We start from the raw sequence: 20403 nt of genomic DNA on the forward strand, positions 1-20403 counted from the left end.
CTTCTCAATAATATTTTATTTTATTACATACTTCTTTGTCTTAACTGGAAATCCAAACGCCATTGACTTGTAAGAGCTGACATCAAAATGAATTGAAATAACACCTAGTGCTTTTTTATAGACCTTGTTGAACAATATAACACTATTATCTATTGTAAGGAATCCATTAAAAGAAAAATTCAATCTTTTACTAGATGTGTGCATTTGAATTTTGAAGACTTGATTTAAAATCATATATTCATATACATATTGTGTACTAAGATTCACATATTGGCACATCTAATTTATTGTGCTGTAGTCCATTAGTCCATTCAGATGAAAGGTTACAACTATTATTAAAACTGGAGTAATAAAATCCCATAGTTTGTTGTAAAATAAAACTGCAGAGTCTCTTTTGATAATATATTTTTATTTTTAGTCACAATTTCAGACCATACATATGTTTTGCAAATAACAGCCACAAGTACCCTCTCTTTTAAAAGAGCAAATAATTTATGTGTCATGCAGCCAGGTGATAGTCAAAAACTTCCTTTAATTACAGACAGGATATGTAAATTGAAATGCAGAAACTGCTTTAATCATTACTGTTTAAACTTTGGTCATATACCTCTTCAGATATAATTATATGTTGAATGTGAACAACATTAATAAATAACTGATCAACTGCACTACAGGCAGTAAAGCTATATACACAAAATTTATCTGCTACAGTGAAAATTGATGATAGAAGAGTTAACATCTGACATAACAGCTCCAAGAAGATCAGAGTGTCACAGAAGTTATGTAGGATACTGAAATGAAGTGCAGTTACACACTACAGACATTAATTTCTTAAAAAGAAACGTGTCTTCAAACACTTCAATACTTTAATATGAATACTGCAGATCATTAATATTAACTGATTGATTTTTTTTTAGAAGAAACTGGGAGAGTGTGCATAGGGTAGGGGAGATGTACTGCAACTGTTAATACATTTGACAATGTAGATGTGCAGCTCATTTATCACTAATCACGTGTAAAGCCAAAGTTATCTGAGATAGTGTTCTCCTCTTGAATTTGTTGGTGATACTTTCAAAAGTAGTTTCATTGATATGCACACTTTTGGGAGGGTTAGTTTGTAAAATACTATAGAGATGTAGTGAGACAAACATGACATATTTTTTAAGAAATTTATAATGTACTGAGATATATTTTCATATTCCATGTTCATGAGTAATAGATTAAATTAAATGCAGTACACTTAATAATCCACTGAATGACTACATATATTTGAAGTGATATCTTCAATTGTAATCACTTTTGTCATGTTCATGTTTTTATGTTAATTAACCTGTTTCATAGAATAGGTGCACAAAATGTATGAAAGTGTGAAAATTGTTTTAATTTTGTTATTTGAACTGTTTTGTAACATTAGAATTTATTAAGCTGTCATGTCTCCCATTTCTTTAGGGTAGGGGTGAGATCTCTTCCTTTTCTTCATCTTCATCTTCAGCATCATCATCTTCCCCAGGCTCCCCAAGAGCATGAACAAATTCTGCAACAAAAAAGCATCCAATGAATTCAGTTTTTTTCTGTATTACAACATAGGAATTTGAACTACAGTGCTGTTTAGGAACAAATGGAAAATGCTAAAATCACATGATTTTAGTCTATAGCAAAGTGTGCAATAATATGAATCCTGCTGGTAGCTTAAAGCTGCATGGAAGAAAAGGAATCAGATTTGGGGCATTTGTCTTTCCTTGATAATAATCGAGCACACCATATAGCCCAAATCAAAACTGCAAACCTTTAACTTTTGACTGGGTGGCCCTATGTATAAAATGTGCCAGCCACAAATAACATTCTCTTGTAGTGTTCCTTTGTTGTTTTACAATTGTGAGCCAGTACCTATTACTGCACTGTTGCTCAGTGAACACAGTAATAAGTTGTGTTGTCTTATGCTCAAGTGAGCAGCAGCAATATAAAATAAACAGTGAGTTAAGCGTCAAGAAATTTTATGATCTGCATAAGAAAATACACCAGATTCAGTGCTAACAGTACAGTCCCACAATGATTCACTTGTCTACCAGAAAATTAGTAATCAAATAAGCATTTTGTTGGGATCTGATGCAACTGCTTTACTTAATGATTCAAGTGGGTCATCACTGTCAGGTAACACTTGTATGTAGTAACAGAACGATACAATGAAATTTTATTTTATCCTAATATAATTAATCTGAGATTAATTTTTATGACTGCAAACTCCAGCATTTTGGGCTGGAATGCAACTATCATATGGGATGCAGGCAGCTATCTGGAGGGTACGGGGAAGGGGAAGGGATAGTAGCATACGGGTGGGGAGAGAGACGAATACTGTCTGGTGGGGTGTGCAGGGAGGTAAGGGGGGGGGTGGGGTGGGAGGGGGGGGGGAGAAAGGAGCAAAAAAAGAGAGGAGCAGGGAAAGACTGGAAGATGTGCCGGCAGAAGGCTGCAAATAAACAGGATCGGAGATGTGAATGGGAAGGAGATAATAGGACAGAGGTGGTGGAAACTGTTGGGTGGAGGGTGTTGGGACAGTATGTTACCACAGTTTGAGGCCAGGATAGTTACGGGATCAGAGAATGTATTGTAAGGATAACTCCCATCTGCACATTCAGAATAGCTGATGGTGGAGGGGAAATGATCTAGATGGCTCGGGTAGTGAAGCAGCCTTTGAAATCAAGTGTGTTATGTTTAGATGCCCATGGTCATTGCCTCTCCATTTAGTACAAAAAAATCAGTAGCACATGATGCCCATGCATCAGTTGCCAGGAGCTAAATGGGGAGACTACACCAGACTGATACTCAGTGCTATTTCTGAGAGATGATAATCATATACTCAGTGGAGCCATGTGTTCAATGTTCTGAGTTCTGCTAAGGCATTCACTCAGATACCCAAAGCGCAGGAAGATATTCCAAAACAGCCATCATGATGCCATTTGGATTATGAAATTGTGCACCATCACAGCAATGATTTATTGACTGTTCTCTGATGACTCCCCAGTTTTTCATGTACTTAGAAGACATTATCTTTTCAGCTACTGAAGAGCAACATCAATAGTACTTAAGTACTAATTTTCCAATATGCTGAACATTTCAATGTGGTAATCAGTCAAACTAAGTGCATTTTCCATGTATCACAGTCACATTCCTATGCCATCTTATTTCTTCAGCAAGGCCATCAGCCTTATCTGAAAAGGTGGAAGCCATCACTCAAACTCACCAGCCAGGGACAATCAAAGAGCTTCGCCACCATCCTTGGAATGTTTAATTTTTGCTTTTAGCATTTACCTCATCTGCCAGAGCTGCCGGAGTCACTTGACTGAATGATATGTGCTCATGGGTCCCAAGACAAAAAGCACCCCCCGCCCCCCTCCCCCACGTCCTCTGCCCTTCCACACCCATTCAGTGAACACAATAAATGAATTGGGGATGGCTCTTATCACTGGGAAGCAGAGCCTTACTGATGCAGCACTGCTTGCTCATCACCCTGTGCAAGATGCAGCGCCACTTGTTCTGGTGGTGGTTGGCGGTCAGTTTTCCACTGGAGCCCTGTTGCAACATTAAGTTAACAACGTGTGACAACTGCTCGCATTGATTCTTATGACCAGAACTGTTGTTGGCGTGCAAAACAATCTGGTACTTATGTCCTCATTTGCAAGCAAGAGACTTCCTTATATTTATGGACCATAAACCACTTATCTATATATTCCTACAAAACAACAATGAGTGTTTACTATTAGGACTATGGATATTGTTAAAAATATCAGGAATCTGATACATATATGTATATTTAAAAAGTATTATTATCAGCCTCCGACATATCAAAAAACGTATTTGTATATCCATGGAAAAAATATTGACGTACCAGCCTATAAAAATATTAGCCGCACAATTAAATATAATGCTAGTTTTAGAGCTGTATATTTAAGTACTGGTTTATAAATAGATATTTTGTACATCAACAAGCTAGCAGCCTGATTGTCCCCCTCAGAGAAAGAACTAAAAGGAAAATGATGCACATTCACGCCTGGTGATAAACACTTTGCAGACAATGGTAAATGCATGTATGTGGCATAATGAAAGATGTCCGATGGATCTGTCATTTGGTTTCATCACATTGGATCTGTCTGCAACACTTCATGTCAACTTCCCTGTTTTTACATTTCTGTAAGCACCAGTGATCTAGCAGTTGCAGTGTCAAAATTGCATAGTGAGGTTACATGTTGCAGTTTCTGTAGGTAGTGCTGAGCACCGATTATATCAGCATTTCCCTTCACCTGTCTCCAAACAGAGCAAAGACCAATCTTGTCATTTAGATTTTTCTTCATCATTTTCTGAAGAGTGGGGATCTGAAGAAATTTCTTCACTTTACCCCCCCCCCCCCCCCCCCCCCTCCTCCTCCCCCTGTGCAATCAGACTTTTTTTGTGCTATCAGTACTTCCTTCACACAGTCAGAGAAGAAGAACAGACATGATGAAAGTTCAAAAACAAGTAAGACTCCTTTATAATTTGAAAGTAAAATTATGCTCTACTATAATTTCAAAAGAATAGTGCCAAATAATTGCCAAAAATTACAAAAAAATATAATATAAAATAAAAATATTGTCAGTAGATATTACCATTTGAATACTAATATATCAGAGAAAAATTTTTTTTGGAAAAAATGTCGCTATATCGATATTTTATGAACAGTGCTATTCACTGCACCAGTACATTCAGTCGACATTAATTTCACAATTTACTACCAACATTTGCCATGTGTCTGGATTAAATGATTCTTGTTGGTCCTGGAGCATTTTGTCTGGTCTGGGTTTCAAAAGGATCACCATAAGTGAGCTTGTGCATGCCTTGCTTGTCAACATAGCAAATTAGTGTACCACATATATTTGGCCATAGGCAGTTTTGCTCATGTTGTTGTTGTTGTTGTTGTTGTGGTCTTCAGTCCTGAGGCTGGTTTGATGCAGCTCTCCACGCTACTCTACCCTGTGCAAGCTTCTTCATCTCCCAGTACCTACTGCAACCTACATTCTTCTGAATCTGCTTAGTGTATTCATCTCTTGGTCTCCCTCTACGATTTTTACCCTCCATGCTGCCCTCCAAACTAAACAGGTTATCCCTTGATGCCTCAGAACATGTCCTACCAACCGATCCCTTCTTCTAGTCAAGTTGTGCCACAAACTCCTCTTCTCCCCAATCCTATTCAATACTTCCTCATTAGTTATGTGATCTACCCATCTAATCTTCAGCATTCTTCTGCAGCACCACATTTCAAAAGCTTCTATTCTCTTCTTGTCCAAACTATTTATTGTCCATGTTTCACTTCCATACATGGCTACACTCCATACAAATACTTTCAGAAATGACTTCCTGACACTTAGATCTATACTCGATGTTAACAAATTTCTCTTGTTCAGAAACGCTTTCCTTGCCATTGCCAGTCTACATTTTATATCCTCTCTACTTCGACCATCATCAGTTATTTTGCTCCCCAAATAGCAAAACTCCTTTACTACTTTAAGTGTCTCATTTCGTAATCTAATTCCCTCAACATCATCTGACTTAAGTCGACTACATTCCATTATCCTTGTTTTGCTTTTGTTGATGTTCATCTTATATCCTCTTTTCAAGACACTGTCCATTCCGTTCAACTGCTCTTCCAAGTCCTTTGCTGTCTCTGACAGAATGACAATGTCATCGGCCAACCTCAAAGTTTTTATTTCTTCTCCATTGATTTTAATACCTACTCCGAATTTTTCTTTTGTTTCCTTCACTGCTTGCTCAATATAGAGATTGAATAACATCGGGGAGAGGCTACAACCCTGTCTCACTCCCTTCCCAACCACTGCTTCCCTTTCATGTCCCTCGACTCTTATAACTGCCATCTGGTTTATGTACAAATTGTAAATAGCTTTTCGTTCCCTGTATTTTACCCCTGCCACCTTCAGAATTTGGGAGGGAGTATTCCAGTCAACATTGTCAAAAGTTTTCTCTAAGTCTACAAATGCTAGAAACGTAGTTTTGCCTTTCCTTAATCTTTCTTCTAAGATAAGTCGTAAGGTCAGTATTGCCTCACGTGTTCTAACATTTCTACGGAATCCAAACTGATCTTCCCCGAGGTTGGCTTCTACTAGTTTTTCCATTCGTCTGTAAAGAATTCGCGTTAGTATTTTGCAGCCATGACTTATTAAACTGATAGTTTGGTAATTTTCACATCTGTCAACACCTGCTTTTTTTGGGATTGGAATTATTATATTCTTCTTGAAGTCTGAGGGTATTTCACCAGTCTCATACATCTTGCCCACCAGATGGTAAAGTTTTGTCAGGACTGGCTCTCCCAAGGCCGTCAGTAGTTCCAATGGAATGTTGTCTACTCCCGGGGCCTTGTTTCGACTCAGGTCTTTCAGTGCTCTGTTGAACTCTTCACGCAGTATCATATCCCCCATTTCATCTTCATCTACATCCTCTTCCATTTCCATAATATTGTCCTCAAGTACATCGCCCTTGTATAGACCCTATATATACTCCTTCCACCTTTCTGCTTTCCCTTCTTTGCTTAGAACTGGGTTTCCATCTGAGCTCTTGATATTCATGCAAGTGGTTCTCTTTTCTCCGAAGGTCTCTTTAATTTTCCTGTAGGCAGTATCTATCTTACCCCTAGTGAGATATGCCTCTACATCCTTACATTTGTCCTCTAGCCATCCCTGCTTAGCCATTTTGCACTTCCTGTCGATCTCATTTCTGGGACGTTTGTATTCCTTTTTGCCTGCTTCATTTACTGCATTTTTATATTTTCTCCTTTCATCAATTAAATTCAATATTTCTTCTGTTACCCAAGGATTTCTACTAGCCCTTGTCTTTTTACCTACTTGATCCTCTGCTGCCTTCACTACTTTATCCCTCAAAGTTACCCATTCTTCTTCTTCTGTATTTCTTTCCCCCATTCTTGTCAATTGTTCCTTTATGCTCTCCCTGAAACTCTGTACAACCTCTGGTTCTTTCAGTTTATCCAGGTCCCATCTTCTTAAATTCCCACCTTTTTGCAGTTTCTTCAGTTCAGTTCATAACCAACAGATTGTGCTCAGAGTCCACATCTGCCCCTGGAAATGTCTTACAATTTAAAACCTGGTTCCTAAATCTCTGTCTTACCATTATATAATCTGTCTGAAACCTGTCAGTATCTCCAGGCTTCTTCCATGTATACAGTCTTCTTTTATGATTCTGGAACCAAGTGTTAGCTATGATTAAGTTGTGCTCTGTGAAAATTCTACCAGGCGGCTTCCTCTTTCGTTTCTTACCCCCAATCCATATTCACCTACTACGTTTCCTTCTCTCCCTTTTCCTACTGTCTACTGACGAATTCCAGTCACCCATGACTATTAAATTTTCGTCTCCCTTCACTATCTGAATAATTTCTTTTATTTCATCATACATTTCTTCAATTTCTTCGTCATCTGCAGAGCTAGTAGGCATATAAACTTGCACTACTGTGGTAGGTGTGGGCTTCGTATCTATTTTGGCGACAATAATGCGTTCACTATGCTGTTTGTAGTAGCTTACCCGCTTTCCTATTTTCCTATTCATTATTAAACCTACTCCTGCATTACCCCTATTTGATTTTGTGTTTATAACCCTGTATTCGCCTGACCAAAAGTCTTGTTCCTCCTGCCACCGAACTTCACTAATTCCCACTATATCTAACTTTAACCTATCCATTTCCCTTTTCAAATTTTCTAACCTACCTGCCCGATTAAGGGATCTGACATTCCACGCTCCGATCCGTATTACGCCAGTTTTCTTTCTCCTGATATTTACATCCTCTGGAGTAGTCCCCGCCCGGAGATCCGAATGGGGGACTGTTTTACCTCTGGAATATTTTACCCAAGAAGACACCATTATCATTTAACCATACAGTAAAGCTGCATGCCCTCGGGAAAAATTACGGCCGTAGTTTCCCGTTGCTTTCAGCCGTTCGCAGTACCAGCACAGCAAGGCCGTTTTGGTTAGTGTTACAAGGCCAGATCAGTCAATCATCCAGACTGTTGCCCCTGCAACTACTGAAAAGACTGCTGCCCCTCTTCAGGAACCACACATTTGTCTGGCCTCTCAACAGATACCCCTCCGTTGTGGTTGCACCTACGGTACGGCTATCTGTATCACTGAGGCACGCAAGCCTCCCTACCAACGGCAAGGTCCATGGTTCATGGGGGGGTTTTGCTCATCTAGATACATATTTGGTCAGTTCACTGCCACTCTTTGGCGAGCAATGGTATTTGCTGACAATGATAAGCTGCTTCACAAAACTGCTGACCAAAAATGATACCAGTCGCAGACAATGCAACAAAGATACTAGCTGTAGCTTTCATTTTAATTTGGGTTACCTCCTTCAGCTGTCCTCTTGATATACACACATCAAAAAAAGTTTTGCATCACCTCGGTTCCGGGACCTGTATAGAAAATTGGAATAGATACCAAAATAAACATCATTTCTGCCCTTTTTATTGTTCATGAAAACCACACATTGCATATCAAGACCTTCAGAGGTGGTGGTCCAGATTGCTGTACACACCAGTACCTCTAATACCAAGTAGCACGTCCCCATGCATTGATGCATGCCTGTATTCGTCATGGTATACTATCCACAAGTTCATCAGGCGCTGTTGGTCCAGATTGTCCCACTCCTCAATGGCGATTTGGTGTAGAACATTCAGAGTGGTTGGTGGGTCATGTCATCCATAAACAGTCCTTTTCAATCCATCCCAGGCAAGTTTGATAGAGTTCGTGTCTGGAGAATATGCTGTCCACTCTCGTCAAGTGATGTCATTATCCTGATGGAAGTCATTCACAAGATTTGCATGATGGGGTTGCGAATTGTCGTCCATGAAGACAAATGCCTCACCAATATGCTGCCGATATAGTTTCACTATCAGTCGGAGGATAGCATTCAGGTATCGTAAAGCTGTTATGGCGCCTTCCATGACCACCAATGGCGTACATCGGCCCCACATGATGCCACCCAAAAACAGCAGGGAACCTCCCCCTTGCTGCACTCACTGGACAGTGTCCTAAGGCACTCAGCCTGACTGGGTTGTCTACGATCACGTCTGCAACGGCTGTCTGGTTGACGGCATATGCAACACTCATTGGTGAAGAGCACATGATGCCAATCCTGAGCATCCCATTTGGCATGTTGTTGGGCTCGTCTGTACCATGCTGCATGGTGTTGTGGCATGTCTTCGACAGTTCCTGTCTCTCTATATCTCCTCCATGTCCGAACAACATCGCTTTGGTTCATTCTGAGATGTCTAGACACTTTCCTTTGTTGAGAGCTCTTCCTGGCTCAAAGTAACAAGGTGGATGTGATTGAACTGCGGTATTGACCATCTAGGCATGACTGGACTACAGTCAGCATGAGCTGTGTACCTCTTCCTTGATGGAATGACTGGAACAGATCGGCTGTCGGACCACGTCTGTCTAATAGGCGCATCTCATGCATGGTTGTTTGCATCTTTGGGTGAGTTTAGTGACATTGCTGAACAGTCAGAGGGACTGTGTCTGTGATATAATATCCACAGTCAACCTCTATCTTCAGGTGTTCTGGGAACCGGAGTGATGCAAAACTTTTTTTGATGTGTGTAACAAAGGACTGTGGTTGGCAGTTTGAATTGGATTAGTTTGCCAATTAAGTAGGTTTTCCAGTGCTGGATATCATCAGACAGCAAGTTTCCATCCATTTAGCAATGGTATGATTGGGTGATAGTACACTCAAAGCTACTTTGAGGTGCAGTGCAACTCACTGGCCTGCTGCACTTCTGATTGTTATACTATGTATGACCTACAAGGACGATTTTGACTCATATGACATATAAGGTTGATTTTGACTCCGTCAGCTGAACTGGTTTATGGTGAACCACTGCACCTGCCTGGTGAATTTGGTGACCTGACTGTCCCCACAACCATCAGGCACCTACTTACGAGATACTGTTGCACGTATGCATGGGCACATCACTCACATGTGCCCTTGACTGGCCCGTAGAAATGGTCCCTTGCTGTTTAGTGCCCAAAAATTTTAAATCCATACATCCAGACATTGCTCTACAGCTATCTCCATCCATCAGGACTTGTAAAGTTGTACAAATTGATCTTATGAACAGTTGTTCCCCAGCCAGAGCCTCAGCCACCATATAATGGCTCATATCAGATATTAAAGAGAAGAGATCAAACACTTGGCCTCGAGTAGCAAGACTAAATTAGTGTGTTTAAACATGCTCAAAATAGCATTTTTATTCCAGCCCAACTTTTTGTGTCAGCCTGGTACTGGAGCACAGTCATAACCAGGACCTGTCTCCGAAACCACCTCTGACTGACGGACATGCTCTGGTTAGTAGGTCAGTTTTTCCTTGGGGGGGGGGGGGGGGGGGGGGGGCAAGGCTGAGGTACTGTCACTGAAAACTAATCACTGTTTCATACAATGTTTAGTGAAATGTTGTGAGATTCCACATTAAAAATAGTTAATGGTGCTTGACAAAGGGTAGTTGATGGACAACTGTAGTTTGGTGTTAAGAAATATGCAGTATCTATAGTGGGACTCTGGCCAGTCACAGTTAATGTATTAGTAGCTTACTCGTCAGCTGAAGTAATAATTAACTTGCTGCAAAACAGTGTAGAAATAGTGTTTGTAACATATTTTGAAAATTATTCTCTTGAGATAGGAAATGCAATTACTCATGAATTCTGCTTAATTATACTGAAATTGAGCACATAAGGACAGCTGTCCTCATAACCTTCAGAGAAGCTTGTTCTACAGAACTGCTGTGGGTTTATTCTTCATCGTCAGTCTCTGGATCTGCTATCCTTCTTGGTCATACTTAATAGTGGGAAATGGTGAGCAATTCACATTCAGTTGACCAGTTCCTGGTCTGGGTACACCTAATAGATTGAGGTATGCCTGAAAGGAAGCAGCTGACATGGACGTTCATTACAGGTAAGTGGATGTTGCACAGGCAGTTGTGACATGAGCATCATGACAACATGTAAAAATTAAAGATATTATTTACCCAGTTTATCATGTATCCATTTGAGTCTTCATGTCATCTGTGAAGACTACATGTCCTGATGGAATGATGAACATATCTTGAAGTGAATGATGAAATGCTATAACGTTTGGGTTCTCGAATCCATACAGTTCCTTAGTCACTTTGTAACACCTATGTCAATTAGAAGTAAGTTTATACTATGTAACTGAGTATCTGTGATTATGAAGTGTTTGTTCCTTGTTACTTAAGGTCATTGATTTGTGGCAGGAAATTTAAAGTTTGTGATATATGTATGGAAAAAGCTAAATGATGTTTAAAATAATGAAATTTTATAATATATGTATGTTTATAAAGAAAACATTGTATGTTGGAAGCTGGTTCATGCTTAGGCCACTTACATTGTATAACGTAAAAGATGTAGGGAAGTCTCTCCGCAACAGAAGTGGCTTGGAGCGATGTAAAAGGTGATTTTGGTAGTCAAACTGGGCGGCTCCTTGGTGCGACTGGCACACAGTCAGTGGCTAATCATTGCACGGTACACACTTGCCTTGGATGTGGATTTGGCAATAAGGAATGGCTCTAACATGTAAAAAATCCATCACCAAGAAGAAATTGTAAAGAGAATTCAAACATTAAGAGCCGTGAATACAGTTAGTCACCACGTTGCTTGCCACCACTACTTCGCCACTGCTCCACCAACTTCATACACACAGATATGTGTTAGAGCATGGACCAGTTAATGCCCCTCCATGTCCAACTTTAGTTTGTTGTTTTCTGAAGTAACATCTCAATACTGAGTCATGTAATGTTAGTGATTATAACTGTTATTATTATGAGTGGTGTACAATTTATCTTTCTATGATTACTGGTTTGTGCATTAATGGTGACTACTGCTACCCACAGCTTAGATTGCCCTGTATTCATTTGTATCCAGAGTGCTATTCAAAGGGAGTCTTAATGAAAGTCATTACAAGAAGCAATATTCAGTTGCCTTGAACATAAAATTTCAAATTAATGTGCCTAATTGGGCTGGCGACCATTCGATTTTTCTTTCGTATTTGAACTTTACTACTTTTCATTATCCCCAAAGTAAAAGCCTGGCTAGTTTTTCTATTAATTACAATATATTCAAAATTTCTGTCTGATACCCTTTTATCCATTAGACAAACAAGCGGTCAAAATTAAAAATCCTGCCAGAGGGTAGCATTGGTTTGTGTCACAGCAGATGAGTGTTATAACTTCGATTATGGATCAGGTGATACCATTCCACAAGGGATCACTTGTTCCTACTGGAGGAATGTATGCAGCATTTTTATGGAGATATTTCCTTGTAGATATCTTTTTTGATCTTGTAAAGGTCTAGGATACCTCTTGGAGGCATCTTGGACATGTCCAGCAATGTTGTTCCTGAGGTTGACCACCCATTCTTATGTGATCCTTCCTGTAATGTTGCTATTTCAGACATTGAGCTTGTAAACATGGGAATCAACCTTCAGGAGTGTCCTGAGTGTTATCATTTTTACTATCATCATTAAAAGCATAACTTTCATTATTAAGAGCCCAGTTCAAGCTCGCTCATTTGCAGACAACTTTGTGAAATGTTGCTCCTCCACCCAATAACAGCTGTAATTAACTACCAGAAGTTGCACCACTACTTGGTGCACATCAGTTACAGGTTTGATTTCCACAGCTCTAGGAACATTTATAATCCTAAAATAGTCAGGAGGATATTGCTTCTAAAGTGAATGATTTGTTGAGGTGACTGGGGCTTATATTTGACAGCAAAATCCCTTGGTCATGAAAGTGGAGGAATGAGAAATTTAGATCTCCCAAGGCACTTAGCATCATTAAATACGTAAACCACAGAAATCTGCCCAGATAATGCAGTATACTATCCTCCTCCATCTACAACTATGAAATATGATAGTGCTCCACCTGGTGCCAGAAAATATGGAACATTCATAAAAATATGAGTTATAGATACACAGCTGTGGAGGAGTGGCTAAACAATTGTAATAGCTGTCATCTTCTAGATGCAATGAGGTGTTATTCTCAGGAATGAAGATGGCAGAGTGTATTATTTAATGAGAAAATGGAAAAAAAATGAAGTGTAGGTGCTTTGGAGAAAACTGTTGTGTCATTAGGTTGTTACTGACCCTTGCACATTGATGTATATTGGAGAAACAGTATTATACACTCCTGGAAATGGAAAAAAGAACACATTGACACCGGTGTGTCAGACCCACCATACTTGCTCCGGACACTGCGAGAGGGCTGAACAAGCAATGATCACACGCACGGCACAGCGGACACACCAGGAACCGCGGTGTTGGCCGTCGAATGGCGCTAGCTGCGCAGCATTTGTGCACCGCCGCCGTCAGTGTCAGCCAGTTTGCCGTGGCATACGGAGCTCCATCGCAGTCTTTAACACTGGTAGCATGCCGCAGCGTGGACATGAACCGTATGTGCAGTTGACGGACTTTGAGCGAGGGCGTATAGTGGGCATGCGGGAGGCCGGGTGGACGTACCGCCGAATTGCTCAACACGTGGGGCGTGAGGTCTCCACAGTACATCGATGTTGTCGCCAGTGGTCGGCGGAAGGTGCACGTGCCCGTCGACCTGGGACCGGACCGCAGCGACGCACAGATGCACGCCAAGACCGTAGGATCCTACGCAGTGCCGTAGGGGACCGCACCGCCACTTCCCAGCAAATTAGGGACACTGTTGCTCCTGGGGTATCGGCGAGGACCATTCGCAACCGTCTCCATGAAGCTGGGTTACGGTCCCGCACACCGTTAGGCCGTCTTCCGCTCACGCCCCAACATCGTGCAGCCCGCCTCCAGTGGTGTCGTGACAGGCGTGAATGGAGGGACGAATGGAAATGTGTCGTCTTCAGCGATGAGAGTCGCTTCTGCCTTGGTGCCAATGATGGTCGTATGCGTGTTTGGGGCCGTGCAGGTGAGCGCCACAACCAGGACTGCATACGACCGAGGCACACAGGGCCAACACCCGGCATCATGGTGTGGGGAGCGATCTCCTACACTGGCCGTACACCACTGGTGATCGTCGAGGGGACACTGAATAGTGCACGGTACATCCAAACCGTCGTCGAACCCATCGTTCTACCATTCCTAGACCGGCAAGGGAACTTGCTGTTCCAACAGGACAATGCACGTCCGCATGTATCCCGTGCCACCCAACGTGCTCTAGAAGGTGTAAGTCAGCTACCCTGGCCAGCAAGATCTCCGGATCTGTCCCCCATTGAGCATGTTTGGGACTGGATGAAGCGTCGTCTCACGCGGTCTGCACGTCCAGCACGAACGCTGGTCCAACTGAGGCGCCAGGTGGAAATGGCATGGCAAGCCGTTCCACAGGACTACATCCAGCATCTCTACGATCGTCTCCATGGGAGAATAGCAGCCTGCAATGCTGCGAAAGGTGGATATACACTGTACTAGTGCCGACATTGTGCATGCTCTGTTGCCTGTGTCTATGCGCCTGTGGTTCTGTCAGTGTGATCATGTGATGTATCTGACCCCAGGAATGTGTCAATAAAGTTTCCCCTTCCTGGGACAATGAATTCACGGTGTTCTTATTTCAATTTCCAGGAGTGTATATCCTGATGTTGTTGAGATGAGAGAGACATGTCCTTGAACACATATTTAATTTCATTTGTTTTTCAGTTTTCCAGGAGTGGTCACACATTGTTTGTAGAAAAGGGCATAATCATTATGAACAAAATTTGAAATGTCACAAAGTTTTCACCTTACTACACATACACATGCATGCCTGACCCTCCCCTCCCCCTCTATCACACATACATATATTTAATGAATCATGAATCCTATTGATAAACGGAACCATTGGAAAAATACAGTAATCCAACAATGCAAGGACAAGGCTTCTTGTATAACACAAAGTCCTTGTAATGATATGCAGCAAGAGAGCCACAGGTTGCAGTAAAGCATGTGTGTTGTTTGCAGGTTATTGCTGTTAAACTGTGAGGAGGTAAATCATAATTTATGTGTTGTGTCTTAAGTTTTTCTGTATAGACAGTGATGTCATTTACAAAACCTGTCATCATTGCCAAGAGTGAGAAACTATTGCATCCTCAATTCATTGCCCTGTCAGAACAAAATTAATTTTGGATCATATGGAAATTAAAATGCACATTTATTTCTGTTTGTTAATTGGAAAACAGATCTTATACTCACCATAAAAGTCAATGCGGCCATCCCCATCAACATCCACTTCTTTTATCATGTCTTCAACTATAAAAAGAAATAAAAAAGTAGTAACATTTGCAGGATTAAACATAAAACAGATTTTTAACTTATTTGTTGCAGGGAATACTTATGTATGTACAGCACCATGGCTGTATGTGGAGAAATGCAACTGAAGAGCAATGCATGGAACACTTTAGAAGCATAGGGAATAGCTTGAGGACCTCCACAGTGTTTTGATTACAACAAACCATTCAACTAGAGGAGATATGCAAACAATTTTTGTTTGGCCAGTCAAAGCAATATATTTTGGTTCTACATCCGTTTTGGTAATCTGCATACTAATTTGGCATCAACAATTCAACACTGCAAGCAAAGCTGTCTGAACATGTAAAACACCTGAATGAATCATTGATAAATTCACATTAGAAAAATATGACATTATTCTTTTATCTTCTTATCATTTTGTCAAATGACATATTGGTATTTTATGTTTGTAATAATTTTGTCTCATCCCATTTTTCTTTATTTCACTTAATCCCCATATGCAACAAATGTGTATTAGCAACCATTATTGTTGGGTCCCACTGTGTGCTGTTTGCAGTTAATTTTCTTAGACTATTACTAACTTACCTCTTAGTTTAAACATATATTTTTTATTTGCTATGAAATATCTGGCAGTTCTCTGAAGTTTTGCTTCTCATAACAGAAAAGAGAACTAAACAATTTAATGTTTCATTCTCGGATACTGATTCTTGAAATTATTTTTTAGTGTGTAATTATTGTGGACAGAACTGTCACTGTAATTACATTCTTTATGGTTGTGAGAATCATCCATGGTGTACTGTGATGGTCTGAATTTTAAATATACTTCTTTCCATATGTTCTTTTCCTGTTTTGTGGATAACTTTCCCCTTGAATATATTTCATTAAGAAAATTTATAACAAAATATTGCTTGCTTCAAAGCTTATTTTTCAGTAATATCAGTTCATTTGCTTAACTTCATCAACTTCTTTCTCAGCTTAATCCTGGGTGAGAAGGAACTTGAATTACCACGTAAAATTTATGTTATCTACCTGAAGGATCAAAAACAACCAATTTCTTAACCAGCAGAAAATAATAAAAAACACAATTCAAGAAGCAAAGATTTTTCTGACAGAATTTTAACCTACAAGAAAAATAATTAGATTTCATGGTTTATATTAATGTATACCAACTTACTTTCTTCTTCAGAGAGGTCTTCTCCAAGACACTGAAGGACAGCTCGCAGATCTGATGCACTTATGTAGCCTCTGTTGTGCTTATCAAATACCTGAAAGTTGAATCACAATGATATTTTCATATTATGTGCAAAATCTGTATTGATCTAAAACAATGAACAAACATAGAACTTATAGAACAAATCTTTCACTAATTAGCAGAATGTATGCTGTGTTGAAGTTTCATGGTAGAGTAGTTCAAAACTTTTTACTACACCATGACTCAGTCTGGCCCACTGCCTTTCATGTGAACTTCCTCATAATAACTGAGGTACGATGGGTATTTGAGAGTTACATATTATAAAGGATAGAATGAGGATCGATACTAGTGCCCACTCTCCACATTTTTGCCTCAGTGTAAAAAAACTCACATCCAGACAGTAAAATTGAAGTTGGCTGGGAAGTCCATAAGCCAATTACGAAACTTAAGTGCTAAGTTCTTCCTCTTGGTCACAGATGGACATCCTACCATTATTAAGGGTACCATAACTGTTCAACATGGATGACTGATCAGTGGATGCAATTCTGTTTTGGATTTTTGATCATGTTGACACTGAAGTGAGGAGTGAAAACCAGCACTATACCTCTCAAATGGCAGCAAGAGGTTGGTGAACACAGCACTCCCAAATCAATAATCCCACATGAAATCACACTGTGGGATAGTGTGGAGAGGATTGGAATTTTACAAAGAACAGTGACGTACTTTTTAGTGACCAGGAACCAAGCCATCATTCTCCTTCCCTCACTGCTAAGTTCTGACAGTAAAAACCACTGGAATTTGAAACAAATCACATGATCATTGGGATTGTAATGTACGACATCAATCTTGACATTGGAGGTAAGTCATTAACAGTATGTGAGTAAGAATAATTCAACTTGTTATTTATGTGTGAACTTGTTCTGATTATTGTATTAGCACCTGTGGTAGGATGACAAGTGTAAACAATACATGGCTGTGGTGCATGCATGTAAAGTGAATTGATGTGTTTTTGTTCTTTTTAATTTAAGTGAGAGAAGATAGTCAGGGCTAGGAACCACTCTATGTGCACTAAGTGGTGGTGCATCTTCAGTATCTCTTACTATGAACAGATTACAATCAACAATGTTTTCCATCTTTGTTTCATATTTAATTAATTGATTTATACATTATGCTTTATAGACATCAAAATGAAACAAAATCTTCAGGAATGTGGAACATGTTAATCAATATATTTTTGCAGAAAAGCTATTATAACATGATTTTATACAGTGCACTTAATGTGAACTTGTACAGAAGCAAACAAATGCATATGTGTAACTGCCTCTATTTTTAAGTCACTCGTATAATAGAAAAGACAATTTTTGGCCTACCATCACTGTAAAAATTTCATCATAGATATGGTGTCTATATTGGAGAAAGCTCGAAAATAATCCAACCAATATTTCGATTTGCAAAGGTGGTGAGAAAGTAGGATGGGGAAGAATGTATGGGACAGAGATGACAAACCCTACCAGCATCCTAATTGTATCTCACATTTCACAGAGTTGTTTCTTGTGGCTATCTTAAAATATGGAGGAGAGTGGCAGTTGATGGAAATTTGCAACAGCTTTGGAACTGATGTCTCACATGTGAAAGACAGAGTTAAGGAAAAATGTTTGTTAAATAAGACAGGAAGTGTGCAAAAATTGACTGCAAACTGTTATGTTGATAGTGCTGACTATGCAAAAACAGGTTTGGATAACAAAAGTTGATGAGACAACAAAAAGACCAATTACATCCATTATGTACTATGTTGTGAGAATTGCAACTGTTAATTAGAATGAAAAATAAAAAAAAGTTCTGTGTCATTCACATTCATCAGAAAAGAGGACAATAAAGCAAACAAAGTAAATGAAACATCAGACATACACGTATAAGATAGTTGTAAAACAGAGTAACATAGTAAAAAATAATATTTTGGAACAACTGTTTTGTTTTTGTGAGAATTATTGGGAGAATATAGCATCAAAGGAGTTCAAAAAGATAACAGAGTGATGGTGCATCACTCTCAAGAGCCTATAAATAAGCAAGGAGAGGCAGTTCTTAACATCTCAACCTATACAGCAGGTAATTTGGATCCAAAGACATGGAGGTGAATGTTAATAATAAAATTAAGATAAATTATTTACTTGTAATTAACAAAGGTGAAGTAGTAACCAGCTTGATGTTTAACAGATCAGGACTTACTCACCACCGAGTGAGAAACAAAAGGAGGAATTCATCCATGTTATGAAACTGTCTGTATGTTCAAACAAGAGGATGATTGATACGCAGTTACAAAATAAGAACTTTACCACAGTATTCCCTCTACGAGCAGCAAAATTGTTCAAAATTATTCAAGGAATGGTTTGATTTTAGAAGTTATAAAAGCCTGTTGTAAATGATTTACACATGTGAAATGTGAAGAGAATAAGAATAGCATCAGTATTATAAAAAGAGATGAATCTCATGATACACACTATTAGTCATTCAAAAATGATAGAAAGTAAATAATTTAGGAGTAAAGGACATGGACACACACACACACACACACACACACACACACACACACACACACACACACACACAACCACAATGTGCTGGCTGAATAGTGAATATTTATTCACTATCAGCTGTACTGATTTTGTATGTGTGTGTAAGGTTGTAACCAAAGTTAGGGACTTTCTCCATCTCATTTGTTCACCTATTGATGACTCAACACCTCCACTATTTGGTGAGTTGTTACTTGTACTCCTGAATTATTTACTTTCTGCCAGAACCTTCCATACCATATTTAACAATGGTAGAAAATTGTTCTTACAGAAATCTTACCCTAAATGCATCACGGAGTTCCTTCTCTTCTTGGTCTGCAGTTCTTTCAGCTGTAGCACCCATGTTAGAGACAATTTCAACGAACTCTTCAAAGCTGACGTTACCGTCACCTGTTGAAGCAAAAGATTTCATTTCACAAGTAGCTGTACATACTTAACACAATAAATGATGCCGAAACTCTTCACCTGTCAGTCCTGCATCCTTAAACTACCAAACTTAGATTGTTGCAGTGTTTTACAGTATGTTATGAAAAATGAATGTTTGTTGTAAATAGAATACTATACATATGTTTTAATATTAATAGATATATGTTGCATATATCAAATCATATCACAGGTATATACACAAGTGCTTGATGTGGACATCCATTTGTGTGAGACATCAGCAGTGGAAAAAAGACCGTTCTGTATTTTACCTGGAACATTATTAGTATGTTATGTTACAAGTCAGACTATTTCATAACATTAACATTGTAGGAAAAGACAAATTACTACTTATTATAAAGAAACATACTACATTGCAGACAGACACAATTAAAAGACACTTATTGGAAGCTTTAGGCCACTGTCTTCATCAGTAAAAGAGTGAGACACAATAATCACTTGTACACACAAGCAAGCACACCTCCTACACACATGACCAGTATCTTGGGCCAGGATGCCAGTGTTTGTATGAGTGTGTGTGTGCACGCCTCTCTCTTTTATTGATGAAGGCAGTAACCAAAAGTTTTACTTAAGTGTCTTTTGATTGTGCTTTTCTGAAACTTATGTATCTTCCTTATGGTAAGTAGCAATCGGTTTTTTGCTACATTGTTGATATTCCTGTCTTGAGTTTCCAGTGTTTCATTTCATAACTTTCCTACTGTAGATTGAAGCATGAATGTTGTGGTAACAGTTTCACTAAGCAAATATCCCAAGAATAACTTAATCTGCAGGATGCTCCAAAATTATCTTTACGACTTTGATCACATATATTTCAGAAACAGAGATAGCTAGAGAGGTGCAGCTTGCAGAATAATATTCACACACACCTAAAG

The 20403-nt window shown here is 39.3% G+C and overlaps 1 protein-coding gene across 4 annotated transcripts in view; it reads right to left on the bottom strand.

Moving 5' to 3' along the window:
• Positions 1-388: 388 nt before the first annotated feature.
• The window catches only part of LOC126418883 (calmodulin-like), a 220461-nt gene continuing 200446 nt past the window's right edge, over positions 389-20403 (bottom strand). For all 4 annotated transcript variants that reach the window (XM_050085890.1, XM_050085889.1, XM_050085887.1 and 1 more), the window contains 4 exons: positions 19368-19477; positions 16500-16590; positions 15269-15325; positions 389-1534 (listed from right to left, as the gene is read on the bottom strand). In XM_050085890.1, coding sequence (XP_049941847.1) covers positions 1446-1534; positions 15269-15325; positions 16500-16590; positions 19368-19477 — 347 coding nt within the window. In that variant the 3' untranslated portion in view covers positions 389-1445. The remainder of the gene's footprint in view (positions 1535-15268; positions 15326-16499; positions 16591-19367; positions 19478-20403) is intronic.

This window comes from Schistocerca serialis, chromosome 9, assembly GCF_023864345.2.
Source record: "Schistocerca serialis cubense isolate TAMUIC-IGC-003099 chromosome 9, iqSchSeri2.2, whole genome shotgun sequence".
Classification (NCBI taxonomy): domain Eukaryota; kingdom Metazoa; phylum Arthropoda; class Insecta; order Orthoptera; family Acrididae; genus Schistocerca; species Schistocerca serialis.